This window comes from Podospora anserina, chromosome 5 (assembly GCF_000226545.1).
Source record: "Podospora anserina S mat+ genomic DNA chromosome 5, supercontig 10".
Taxonomy (NCBI): domain Eukaryota; kingdom Fungi; phylum Ascomycota; class Sordariomycetes; order Sordariales; family Podosporaceae; genus Podospora; species Podospora anserina.
The window spans coordinates 132,239-144,412 of record NW_001914849.1 but is presented as its reverse complement, the minus strand read 5'-3'; the positions used below and the strand labels follow the sequence as shown (position 1 = coordinate 144,412).

Here is a 12,174-nt window from a genome sequence, read left to right as displayed (position 1 = left end):
ATAATTTCCGCTCGCCTTTAAGTATATTAAGCTTTATAATATATTTTTTATAAATATTAATATTTTTTTTATTAACCTTCGAAAGTAATAAATTATTTACGTAAATTATAGACTATATAATAAATAAAAATAATTTTTTTAATATTTTATAAACTAATATAATAACTTTAATACGGTTAAACGTAGTTCTCGCGGCCCTCTTTACTTTTTTATTTATTTACGGTAAGTAAAGTACGGTTTTAAAAATAATAATATTTTTTTAATCGGCCTAAGCGGCTATATAATTATCGTTAAAGGTTTTAAAGCCCTAAATAAATTCCGTACCGCGGTTAAGGTTAATAATATTAATTTTATACCTAGTTTAATACGTAATTTTCGTTTTAAAATCCTTAACTTTATTAAATACCTACTTTTTTTTTATTATAAAATTAATTTATTTATAATTACTTTATATATTTATATATTAAATAAAATACTTATAACCTAAATATTTAAAGTTCTTATAAATAATAATATTAATATAAATAAAATTAAACAGATTATTAATTTACGAAAAGGTTAATAAATTTAATTAATTTATTATTTTTATTATTATATAAAGTTTATAAAAAAAATTATTATTAATAAATTTAATACTTATTTACGTATAAGCTTTATAAATATTATTTTTATTAATATATATTAAATAATAATATATTATTCGGTAATTAATAAATATTATTATAGCCTTAATAAAAGTTTTCGTTAAAAATACTTTACTAAAATTAATATTAAATATTATATTTATTTAATATATATTATTATTTTTAATTAATTTATATATTATTTATTTAATATCTTTAAAGATTAGATTATAATTTTTTTAATTTTAAAAAATATTTTTATTAAATAATTTATTCGCTAATATTAAATTAATAAACGTTTATAAATAATATACCGTTTCTTTAAACTTTAAAGTAATAATTTAATTACTTAAAAAAATAAATTATAATACTACGGTACTTTAATAACTATACTTTATAATATCTCTTAATAATAAAAATTTTTTTTTTCCTTCTCTTTAGAATAATAAATAAAGTCGGTAAATTATTTTAATTTATTAAATACGAAATTTATATATCTGGAATTATAATATATATAATTTTTAAATATTTTAATAGCTTATTAAACTTTAAAGGTATTTATTAAAAAAAGTATTACTTTTAAAGGCCGAAACGAAAATTTAATTAATTATTATTATAGTAAGTAGGGAGTAATATATTAATAAAATTATTAAATAGTATTAAAGTATTATAAATAAATTAATTTTTTAAAAATTTAATATTAATAATATTATTAATATAATTTTAAAAAGATTTTATTAACGAATTAATATTTTATTACTTTTTTTATTTATCCGCTTATACTTTTTCCCTATACTCTTAATCCTTTAAAATTTTATTAGGGTTATACTATTAATAAGCTTTATTTTTCGAATAATAACGATTATAATTTATATAATATTAATTACTTTTTTTTAAACCTTTAATATATTAATTATATTTTTTTATTAAAATTAATAATATAATAAATAAAAATATAATTACGGCCGGGGCTTTAATAATTTTAATAATAATTTTAAAATAAATTAATATAATTTCTTTTATAATAACTTTAATATTATACTTTTAATAAAAAAGCGATTAAGTTATAGTATTATCTTTTATTTTTTTTATTAACCGGTTATATAAATCGGGATATATAATTTTAATATTATTTAAAGTAATTTAAAAGTAAATTATATAACCGATTTTAATTTCTATTATATTAAAACGATAGCGAAAAACCTTAAGCCGGTTAAAATAAATTTAAAATAAAGTAAAGTTAATACGTTTAAAAATAAAGTATTTTTTTAAAAATATATTAATAATATCGAAAGTACCGCGCTATAGGACTTAAATAATTTTTTAATATAAACTATAGGTATTAATACTATTAATTTTTTAATTTAAATTAAAAATTTATTATTGGATTTTAAGCTTTTTAACGGAAATTATTATTAAATTTTAAATATTTAGGTTATTAATATACTATTAATCGAAAGTAAGTATCCTTTTTTCCGTTAATAACTATATATTAACCTTAATATAATTCTTTAAACTATAATATATAAGGGACTAAATTAATTAAAATTTTTAATTAAAAAGATTAGTTTTTAAGTTTAAAGCCGGTAAGGTTTAAAAAATTTATTACTTAATTATAATAATAATATTAATATTCCTTATAGTTTTTATAAATTTTAAAAATTAAATTATAATAACGTTAATATTAATTATTTTAAAAGAAAAATTAATTAAAGAAAAGTTATAAAAAAATATTATAAAAAAAACGTTAAAAGAAAAATTTAAAAAAAAATATTACTTAACTTTATAACCGTTAATAATAAATTAAATTAATTTAAGTAAAGGGCGAGATATTTACTCCGCTATTAATTTCCTAATAAAGTAGAATAGAATTTTTAATTATTACCGGAAAATAATAATTTTTTAATTAAAAAGTTATAAAAATAATAAAACTAAAGAAATTTAATTAGGAAAAGGTTAATATTATAAACTATACTTTTATTAGTAAGGGGTAGTTAATTATTTTAATTCTTTATTAAAATAAGGGTTAGGGTTAAAACTAAATTTCCGTTAATTAAAAAATTAATTAACTTTTTTAACGTTTTTAAAATCGCTATCGAAAGGTCTAATTATATAATATTAGTTTAATAAAGGTCGAAAAGTCGTAAGGTCCGGTATAGTATTCGGCTTTACGAGGTCGGGTTATCGACGAGGGTATCGACTTCGGTTTACTTAGTGATTTAAACGTTAAAAGAGCTTATAACCTATTGGGCTAGCGACCTAGGAAAGTCACTGGTTGCGAAAATAAGGCTAAAATAGCCAAAAAATGGTAAGCAAATTAGTATTACAGTAGTTGGTTATTGGTTAAAAAGTAAACAGTAAGAAAATCCAGCCCCAAGAGCAAACCGGTGTGGGTCTGGGAAAACCTGGGCCCTTTGGTGCCCCACATCGCCTGAGTTACGACATGGAACTGAATGTGATACGCACGTTTGGACTCGCCTTCTTGCTCAGCTAGCCACAAGTCCATGCTATCGAAGTCTTTGGTTGCCCAGGGGGTCATCGACTTGCCACCAGGAACACAGTAACATCATCTTGGGATACCAAAGGTACCATACTTAGGTACTATTCCTTGGCAGTGATGGTTGAGATCTAGCTAGATCTCGCACCGGACACCAAGAGGGCAAGTGTCTATAAAGAGGCCTTTCGCCGCCGTCCAAACTTCGTTCATCAGCTCTCCAGAACACATTCTGCTTTTCGTTCAAACATCTACTTTCGCCCACAACAACACATATCTGTTCATCATGCCGACTCAGTACATTGCAGAGGTCAACCAGTCCAAGGAGGACCGTGACAAGTTGCGCCAGAATGAGTACTTGCTTCAGGTCGCGAAAGCTGTTGCAACCGGGGGCAAGCCTGAGTTCAATGTTGTCTATGCCTCTAGGATCCTCGCCCCTCCCCCCCCCCCCCAACATGAACATTCAGTGGACGACGACATACGGACTCAACTGGGCCACCGACATGCCCTCCCCTGGCTCGATTGTCCCGTACAGCTGCACCTGGCAGAAGTGTGACCTGGGTTCTTCTTACACCCTCGACAAGGACGGCGATTGGTCTGCCAAGCAGGAAAATCCCAACGCAAAGCCCGACTCACTAAACTTTGCCTCCAATGACTACGCAGTTGCAGTTCATATCCTGGTTGGTGTTCAAGACCCAGCTTCCAAGAAGTGGACTCCGGTAGGTTTCTCATCGCCCGTCTTCAATGTTGCTTTCCAGATTTTCCATCTTTGCTGACAATTATGAAGATCTGGGTTGGCAAGAACATGCTCCTCAAGGGCGCCCACGGAGAATACCAACTCATTGAGACCGTCAACATTTGGTATCAGCAAGGCGATCAGACAGCGACCATGATTTCCACCAAGGCCACATCATTTCAGTCGTACGACATGCCGGGTGCGCGCCCCGTTTACTTTTCCTATGATGCCGTCAAAGGAAAATGGCGTACCCCTGATGACCAGCCGTTCGAGTTCCCTTGAGTGCCTAGGTGCGTGTATGGGATCCATGTGGTAATCTTGAAGAAGACAGCCAGGGGCAGTGGAGGAAGGACGACGGGAGAGATATGGTTAGGGGTACACGTATACAGTCTCGGTTTTGGAAAAAAAGGAACAATGAATTAGATAGATGCCAGCACCTGTGGCAACGACAATACAAGTCCCATCGATCCGTGTCTCGTTGAGCTATCCCCAACCTGAATATCTTGTTTTCCACACATACGCTTGTCCAAGAGACGGGACTTGTGCAAATGTACTTATCGACATCATGTGTCACCTTGTGGAACCCAGAAACAATGATTGAACCCCTTCCAGAGATGTCCAAAAAGCGCCCATCACAGCTATGACAAAGCCCCTCAATTCCATCCCGTACCCCAAGGCATGTACCAGCCATGCTGTTTTCAGTATCAAGAAACCAGTTGACCTTGGTACTGTAACTGGCAGTGAAATGCATTAATGCTGTTGCTCAGTCCGCAGCTCCAGTTTAAACTCCGGTCATCGATTTAGAGGAGCGAGCAAAGCATAGAATGCATTTCACTGTTACATCTTTCAGCCAGAAGGGTTGACTGGAAACATTATTTTGTACGGTTTCAAGAATAGGGGTATCTATCATGAAGTGAGAGTCTTCTCGCAATAAACATTAATAGTTGGATGTTCCAATGATTTTGTCATAACCACGATAAGATGTGCAAGGTCTAAACAGCCCGGATTGCACCGTCCGCTGGACCCTCACCCGTCTCCTGTCGCCGTGGGGAAGCAGGCGTCTGCTGGGCTGAACTTATGGTCGGCCCAATAACCACAGTACCAGAACCCAGCACAAGCCCAAGTACCGCATTTGGGTTCCCCAAGACCGGCCCCCAAGTAGCAGCTGTCGTCCCACTATTCATCGAATGCCCATCACGGACACTCGAGGGAGGAGGACCGGGATAAACAGGCAAAGGCGTGTCATCGTGTTCCGCCCGGGTGGTACCTCCAGTTCCAGTACCACCACCACCACCACTACCGCCACCGATTCCCATCTCAATACTCTCCCCTACACTAACCGGCTTTCGAGCCCCTAACCAGCGCTCGGGATACTTGAGCCGAAACCCCCACTGAAGCCACAACTTTATCTTCATCCAAAACGGCATCCTCTTCCACTGCTCCCTTAGTTGCTCCTGCTCATCTGCATTCCTCTCGACTTCATATTTGGTGACAAAGATCATGAGCAGCGTGGCAATCAGCCACCAGCACACCGTGCCGCACCGAAGAGCCCGATGGCCTTGCATCAGGCTCCTGAACCACAGGAAATTCTCGATGAAGCCTAGAACAAAGAGGGTCCCGACGATGGCGAGGATGATGGCGGGCCCTTCTGGGATTTTGCTGCAGCGTCCGAAGCCTTGTGGGGACATTTTTGTTTTGCCTCTGCTCCAAATGGGTTGGGGCGCGGATCCTTTTCTCCTGGGAGAAAGCAGTTCTCAATGTAGCGGTAGTTGATTTGATCGTATCGGTAGTAATCCGCCGGCGGTCTGCGCGCTGGAGGAAGGTCCGTCGCTTTCACATGCAGTGTCGTGTATGTGTAGTACGAAGTTTGTTGCACCCAACGATGGGTGCTGCTATCGGTTGTGGTGACAAATCTGGTGTATGTGACGACATCTGTTTCGACGCTGGCCATGGAGTGGAGGATCTCGCTGAGCGGCGTCGGAACAGACGCGGAGGTGCTGAGGTTGACCTCGGTGGTGTATTCGAAGGGGGTCGGGCAGCTGGTTGGCGCGGTGATTGTATAGTCGACAAGCCATTGAGGGCCCTCCCCACGCGAGTCGGGATCTGGGTCCCACCGCCAGGTATACAGGTCCGAGGTGGGAACCGCGTCGGCGGGATAATAGTACTCCACAACCTCCAAATCCCAGGAAGTGAGACTCGCTGTTGTGGTTGATATTGGCGTTACGTCTGGGAGTGAGGTGGTACGTGCCACTAACCGTGTTACGGTCGTTGTTCCGGTGCATGATAGACCCGTCACACCAGCTGGGTCGCAGCTCAATGGCTCAGGTTCTGGGTCATCGACGAATATCTGCGTCGCGGTCCAGAAACTCGCCGCTGCTATCTGACATAGGCCGGCTGATGCCAACAACCGGGCTATTAGGTGTATTCGTGCCATGGTGAAATGTTGGTAATCAAAGCCCTGAGACCAGGAATGAAGGGCTACGACGATTTCAATCGAAGGTGGCCTTCTGGCACATCTAAGATCAACACCTCAACCGACAACCCAACCAACGATTGTCAGCTCAGTCCTCTTATGGGACCTTGGCAAGGTGATTATGGGGACGAGCTCAAGGGCTTGTTCTCGGCACAAAGCTTGGTAGCATCGCAGGAGAAGCGAAATGAGGGAGCCAATCTGACACTATCACCCAATTTCTATGGAGACGAGATAGTACCGCAGCCAGAGAGAACACATGTCGTTGCCAAGTTAGCCTTGCCAAATCAAGTTAGAATATCGAGGCATTCTGTTGCTCTCTATCCAATGAACAAACTGGAGATGTCCTGCACGGTTCTTGTGTTTCCATAGCGTGGGAGCATGCTGGCACACTGCCAGCACTGCGCCACAGAAGAAGCTTGGTTCAACCCTAACCCTCTGTTCGACAATTATCCCTGAACCCCTTAAACAATAAGAACAGCACCCATGTCTGACCTCGAATATTTGATCTCAGTCTCTTTGATTATGTACCCCATCACCACAGAATAGCGATTTTTCCTATCCGATCAAAGGCCTACTCTTCCTTGGCAGCGTGACCTTGAACACCAAGGCCTGTTGGTCCAGGCTGCACCCACTCGCGTCTTTGTATGGGATCTTGCCGTTGTTGATGAATCCTGAAACAGTTGTCAGCAGTGTATTATGCATCCCTCTATTGTCAAAAACGCTTACCATTCTGCGTGATAAAGTCATTATCAGAGATGACAATCAAGAAGTACTCGTCCTTCTTGCCATCGTCCACCGGAACCAACACCAAGCTCTCCCACTTCTCATTCAAAAGGCTGTTCATCGGCAACGCTGGGGGCCCGTTCCTCAGCCCAAACTTGTTCAGCCTAGAATTGATGTTGAAGTCGATCCACGGGCAAAGTGTCGCGGGTGTTATCTCTGGCTTCAACACACCATCTGCTCTCGTCAGGGTCGGGCTATCCTTCGTATCACAAGTCAAATCACATACCTTCACTCGCAATCGAAGCATTAAACAAATCATACCTCCTCCCCTTCACATCCGTCGCCCTCCCAATATCAACCACGTCCACATGCCTGTACAAACTCGTCGGGCTATCAGTGCAAGCACCAACCCCGCTATCCCTCGGCAGCACAAGCAGCTGCTCGTCACTGACATACTTGATCTCACTCTGCGCCGCCACCCTCGTCCTCCCTTGCCCATCAGTAAACGTAGGCAAAGGCACAACCCACTCCCCGGAGTACTTCACCTTCTTGCCTTTCCCCTTGCTAACATCATACCTCAATAACCGGGTATACCTCCTCGTAGCAGCATTCCCGCCCCCTTCCAGCCTCCCCGCACTCTGCAGCATGACCCAGAGTTGTTTCCCATCTGAACTGGCGGTTAACCCCTCAAAACCCTGGTTGTTTGACCTACCCTGACTGGGGTTGGTAGGAATGGGTCGTTTGCCGCTGTCGAAAATAGGGGCGTTGTCACTGCTGAAACTGAGGGTGCCATTCCTCAGTGGGAGGAGAGCATCAGGTGGGGCGATGGCGGATAGGAGTTTTCCGCTGGGGGAGAAGAGGTAGATGTACGGGCCGTACTCGTCGCTTATCCAGAAGGTGCCATCATCATTCAACACCAAGCCTTCGGCGTCAATAGCGATGCGTTTTCCTCCTGGACCGGGGCCACCAAACCCATCACCGGGATAGGTCGATGCTGGGAGGGGGGGAAAGCCAGGGAGGGTGGTGATACTGTCTGGGTCGAGACCAGTGAGGGGTTCACCGCTGGGAGAGGTAAGAAGGATGGTGGCTTTGTATTTGAAGAGGAGGTTTGGTGGGAGGGGCGGGGATTGAGATGCCGCGGCTGGGGTGAAAGTCACATCAAAGGTGTGGACGCGAGGGATGGTGTTTTGGGTGCCTTGGGTGTTCCAGCCTCTGTCGGGGAGGCCGTAGAGCGTGCCGGTGTAGTAGGTTTGTTTGTTTTTGCCACCGGCAGATCGCTTTTTCCAGTTGGTGATCGCGGCTGAGGAGCCGATGCTGATTGTGTCGCCGAATTTGTCTCTCGCGTCAGAGGGGATGGAACCGAAACCGGCGAGTTCGTTGTATGTATAGGATTTTCCCTGGCACGTTGTCGTGGAGACGGGAGCAGGAGATGGCTGAGGGTGTGAGAGCACGGTGCTCGTCAACAAGGCAAGGACGCCTAGGCTGCTGAGGAAGACCATGACTCTGGTGGGGGTGCGCAGCTGTTTGTGACGGTGAGGAAGCTTGCACTCCTCCGGGAGGGCATATTCAACTTATGACCTCGGCCAGGGCACGTGGGCATCTTTCAGCTCATGCAAGCTGAGGAATAGAATGATGGAGGAACGGTGTGACTGTAACACTGGATTCTGTCACTTACCCACGTGCTCATTGGCATTGAGATATAGCAGTGAGCTGAGGAAAGTGGTGGGGGAGATCGTCAGGAACATGTGGGTGTTTTCGCCTCCGTGATTGGACGGTGGCGACAACCGATAACGCCAAGCCATGTGACATTTGTTGACACCATACATAGCTGCATGTAAACCAATGTAGATGAAAATGTTCCAACCTCCTCTCCTGATTTCTGTTACTTGCTCATGCCCCTTCCCAAGTCATGATTTCCTGCCCTCGCTCTAGCGTTGTAAGCCCTTCCCTTCCTCATCCAGGCCATGGAGATCATGAAGATACTCTTTGAACTCCCTTGTCATTTGGCAAACTTGCCCAAAGTCCTTCTGATCCAAAGTTGGGCCATCATGCTCCTTCTTGTCAGTCTTTTGCAGGAATCGGAAGTCTGCCAGAGCGACGGCAGTTTGGAATGCTGCGCACCAAAAGCTTCGTCAGTACATCGCCACGTGGACTTGATTAACTGGTCTTACCATTGCGATTTTCCCGGCCGTTCCATTCCAGCCTCTTTACGATCTCATCTTCCAAGATGTATCGTTTGGCTCGCCCAGTGCTGATGAAGTCGTGACGCTCGTTGGTGAGTTTGTCGACGAACTGTGTCCAAATCTGGCGGCGATTGTCTTCACTGAGCTGATAGTACTTGATGATGTGGATCCTGGAAATGAAGGCGTCGTCGAAATGCCCGACGCGGTTTGTAGTCAAGAACAGGATTTCTCGGTAATATTCTATACAACGAAGAAACACTGTACATTCAGGGTCAGTATTACTGGTGTACTCAGATGAGGATGCTGACGCAGAATCTCACCAGATACAAGGCTGTTGCGCCGAAGGTCACTAACAACGCGCCGTTCCAGGTAGATATCAGCCTCGTCAATCAACATGACAGGCCCCATTTTTCGGCCATTCTGAACCACTTGGAGAGCTGCTGTTCCATCTTGACTTCGTCTGTGCCAATGTCTTCACAGGTGAGAGATAGTAGAGGACGGTTCGTATACTCCGCGATACATTCGGCGGTCTGATGAGGGGCAGAACTGTTAATCGTGCACGGTTAAGAATAAATGTATGCCGACCTACATATGTCTTCCCAACACCGGGACCGCCATGTAGCAAGAAGATATGACCCTCTCCATTGTTTTCAATAAAGTCGGCGCGCCACGATGTAGATAAGCCTGGTGTTGGGCTCATGTTGCTGTACTTCTGAACCAATGCCTTGATCATATCTTTGCGTGGCGCAGGCATGACTAACATGTCAATAGCCCTCGGATTGAGTTTAGGCTCCAAGCAATAGGCTACAATATGGACGCCTTGAATGGTAACAACAAATTAGTAAGCCTTGTAGTTATCAGAGAGTCCTCTATGTGTAGGTAGGGAGTTAAGGGATCTTAGCACCTACCCCAAGTTCTGGACTTCAAGAATATTCCATAGAGAAGAGAGTCACACAGTAGATATCGATGATTGGAATCATGCGCCCCGGACTCCAGTGTAAGATTCTCCACCATTGTTGGATCCAGCAAATCGTAGGATGCGTACCGAAAGTTAGCTGGGGGATGGGGCCGTCTGCCATAACTGCGATCGGGGTTAGTCAGGCATATTCATCCCGAGTAAATGCGCTGGCCCTGCACCCAGTCTAAGGGTTTGTCTCACCACTCTTCACACCCGCACATCGCCAAATTGCGTCCGATATCATTGACGTTGCAGATTTCGGGTGCTTTCTCTTCGAACTCGTAGTAGTAGGCTGCAGAATCGACGTACACTCGACCGCTAAGCTGATAGTTGCAGTCAGATACGTGTCAGAAGGCCATACTCCCGGGTACATGAGTGAAGCCAAAATACTATCAATGGTGCTTTGGAGGAGATGGACATACCAAACCCGCTTTCCTGGCTTTGCGTATATTGGGCTTGTGACTAGCAGCATCCTCAGAGTCCATACTTTCCTCACTTGCCTTCCTCCTAACAACGTGTCTGTTTTGGAGAACAAGTGCCGCCCGGTCAGACGGGTCGCATTGATAGAAGGCCGGCTGACTACGTAAGAGTTTGAACCATTGCCTCCCCTGCGCTTCCAATCTCGCTTTGGTCTCGCCACCGTCTTTCTTGTCGAAAAGTTCGGTTGGGAAAACCTTCAGTGATGTGATTTCACGTTCTTCCCGGAATGGTGGCACAACAACTGACGTCGTGCTCCTTCCAACAAATCTGCCATCAAACCTTAACGACCACAATAGGATCTGATGCGGCCCAAAGTCTCGACGGTTGTCCGAAAGAATGGCGGTGTCATGAACCATGGCATGGACCACATGGGCAGCGAGTTTACCTCCCGATTCCACGTATACTGTCGTGCCCGGCCTGAAGAGAAGCCATAGCATCTGGAAAGTACACATATTCCTCCGATGCAGCTCCTGTTCGGTCTCGATCCTTCCTTTGTATACCTTTGTCTTGAGATAGTTATGAAGCAGTTCCAGATGCTCGGCGGTTGTTTCAACCAAGGGGTCATCCGGGTTAGCGTTCTCGTCCGGTTTGACTTCACCCTTGTGGTGACTGGTTTTGCATCGTTCATGGAGTGCTTCAAGCTCGCTCATGTGGTGACCTAGGATAGTGTAAGGTTCGTTTAGTGACAAGACTTTATGGTCAAGATCAACGAAAGGGTAGTATGAGACTACCGAGCGTAGAGCGCTGAGGGCTTTTGACTCGATAATGATTCTCATGGTATGCACGTGTACAGCGATGTTTTCGTCGGTGAGTATTCCGGCTACTTTGTCGGCTCGGGTATCATCGCTGAGAAATCGGAAATTCTCTGGTGCGTGTGATGTCTGGAGAACAGTGACAACACTAAAAACAGAAGTTTGATGCTTTGAGACACCCTTACGGGCCGCCGAGAGATCAAATGGTGTTGCATATCGCTGTTTGCCAATGTACTGACCCTTTGTGTCGAGGTATTCCACGGAGTAGGATATTTTTGGCTGCTAGGTATCTTCGTCTTCGCCTGACTCTTGTTCTGTTCTCGGAAGAGGAATATGGGGTGTTTCTCCGCGCGTTCGAATATCGAGGCAACCGATGCAATGGCATCGTGGGTTGAATTTGCGCTTGGCTTCCTTGTCACGCTCCTTCGCACCCTTCTCAACTTTCTGTTATCCTGGGGCTTGATACGTCGGGTTGTCCCACATAGACATCCCACACCGTGGACAACGAGGGAGCCCAAAATCTTGAAGATGTCCGTGAGACCGACCGTTCACCACACAGTACAGGGGAACTTTTGACGTCCATTTTCCCTTCTCCTCTGCGTTCATTGTCGATGGGGCTGTTTGATCATCGCTGGTATGTTGTTTGGGTTAGAAGATACTTGATCATCGACCTCTGTGGTTGACGTCTGTGGATCGATAGGTTCTTTAGTCGTCTTCTCACTTGGGGATTTATCAGTGGGTGATACTGGCTG

At 42.7% G+C, this 12,174-nt stretch overlaps 5 protein-coding genes across 5 annotated transcripts; 1 reads left to right on the top strand and 4 right to left on the bottom strand.

The window, feature by feature from the left end:
• Positions 1–3,403: 3,403 nt before the first annotated feature.
• Positions 3,404–4,135, top strand: PODANS_5_10615 (uncharacterized protein; the record flags this gene model as incomplete). The annotated part of the gene is made up of 3 exons (XM_001905572.1): positions 3,404–3,529; positions 3,585–3,836; positions 3,905–4,135. 3 exons carry the CDS (start codon positions 3,404–3,406, stop codon positions 4,133–4,135), a joined length of 609 nt encoding a protein of 202 aa, XP_001905607.1.
• Positions 4,136–4,845: 710 nt separating this feature from the next.
• PODANS_5_10613 (uncharacterized protein) lies at positions 4,846–5,541 on the bottom strand (the record flags this gene model as incomplete). Its single annotated transcript, XM_001905571.1, has 1 exon — positions 4,846–5,541. One exon carries the CDS (start codon positions 5,539–5,541, stop codon positions 4,846–4,848), a length of 696 nt encoding a protein of 231 aa, XP_001905606.1.
• Positions 5,542–6,881: 1,340 nt separating this feature from the next.
• On the bottom strand, positions 6,882–8,548 carry PODANS_5_10610 (uncharacterized protein; the record flags this gene model as incomplete). Its single annotated transcript, XM_001905570.1, has 3 exons — positions 6,882–6,997; positions 7,053–7,283; positions 7,336–8,548. 3 exons carry the CDS (start codon positions 8,546–8,548, stop codon positions 6,882–6,884), a joined length of 1,560 nt encoding a protein of 519 aa, XP_001905605.1.
• A 658-nt stretch (positions 8,549–9,206) lies between these two features.
• Positions 9,207–10,246, bottom strand: PODANS_5_10600 (uncharacterized protein; the record flags this gene model as incomplete). The annotated part of the gene is made up of 4 exons (XM_001905569.1): positions 9,207–9,547; positions 9,627–9,762; positions 9,822–10,036; positions 10,141–10,246. 4 exons carry the CDS (start codon positions 10,244–10,246, stop codon positions 9,207–9,209), a joined length of 798 nt encoding a protein of 265 aa, XP_001905604.1.
• A 336-nt stretch (positions 10,247–10,582) lies between these two features.
• Positions 10,583–11,446, bottom strand: PODANS_5_10590 (uncharacterized protein; the record flags this gene model as incomplete). Its single annotated transcript, XM_001905568.1, has 1 exon — positions 10,583–11,446. One exon carries the CDS (start codon positions 11,444–11,446, stop codon positions 10,583–10,585), a length of 864 nt encoding a protein of 287 aa, XP_001905603.1.
• Between the last annotated feature and the right edge of the window lie 728 nt (positions 11,447–12,174).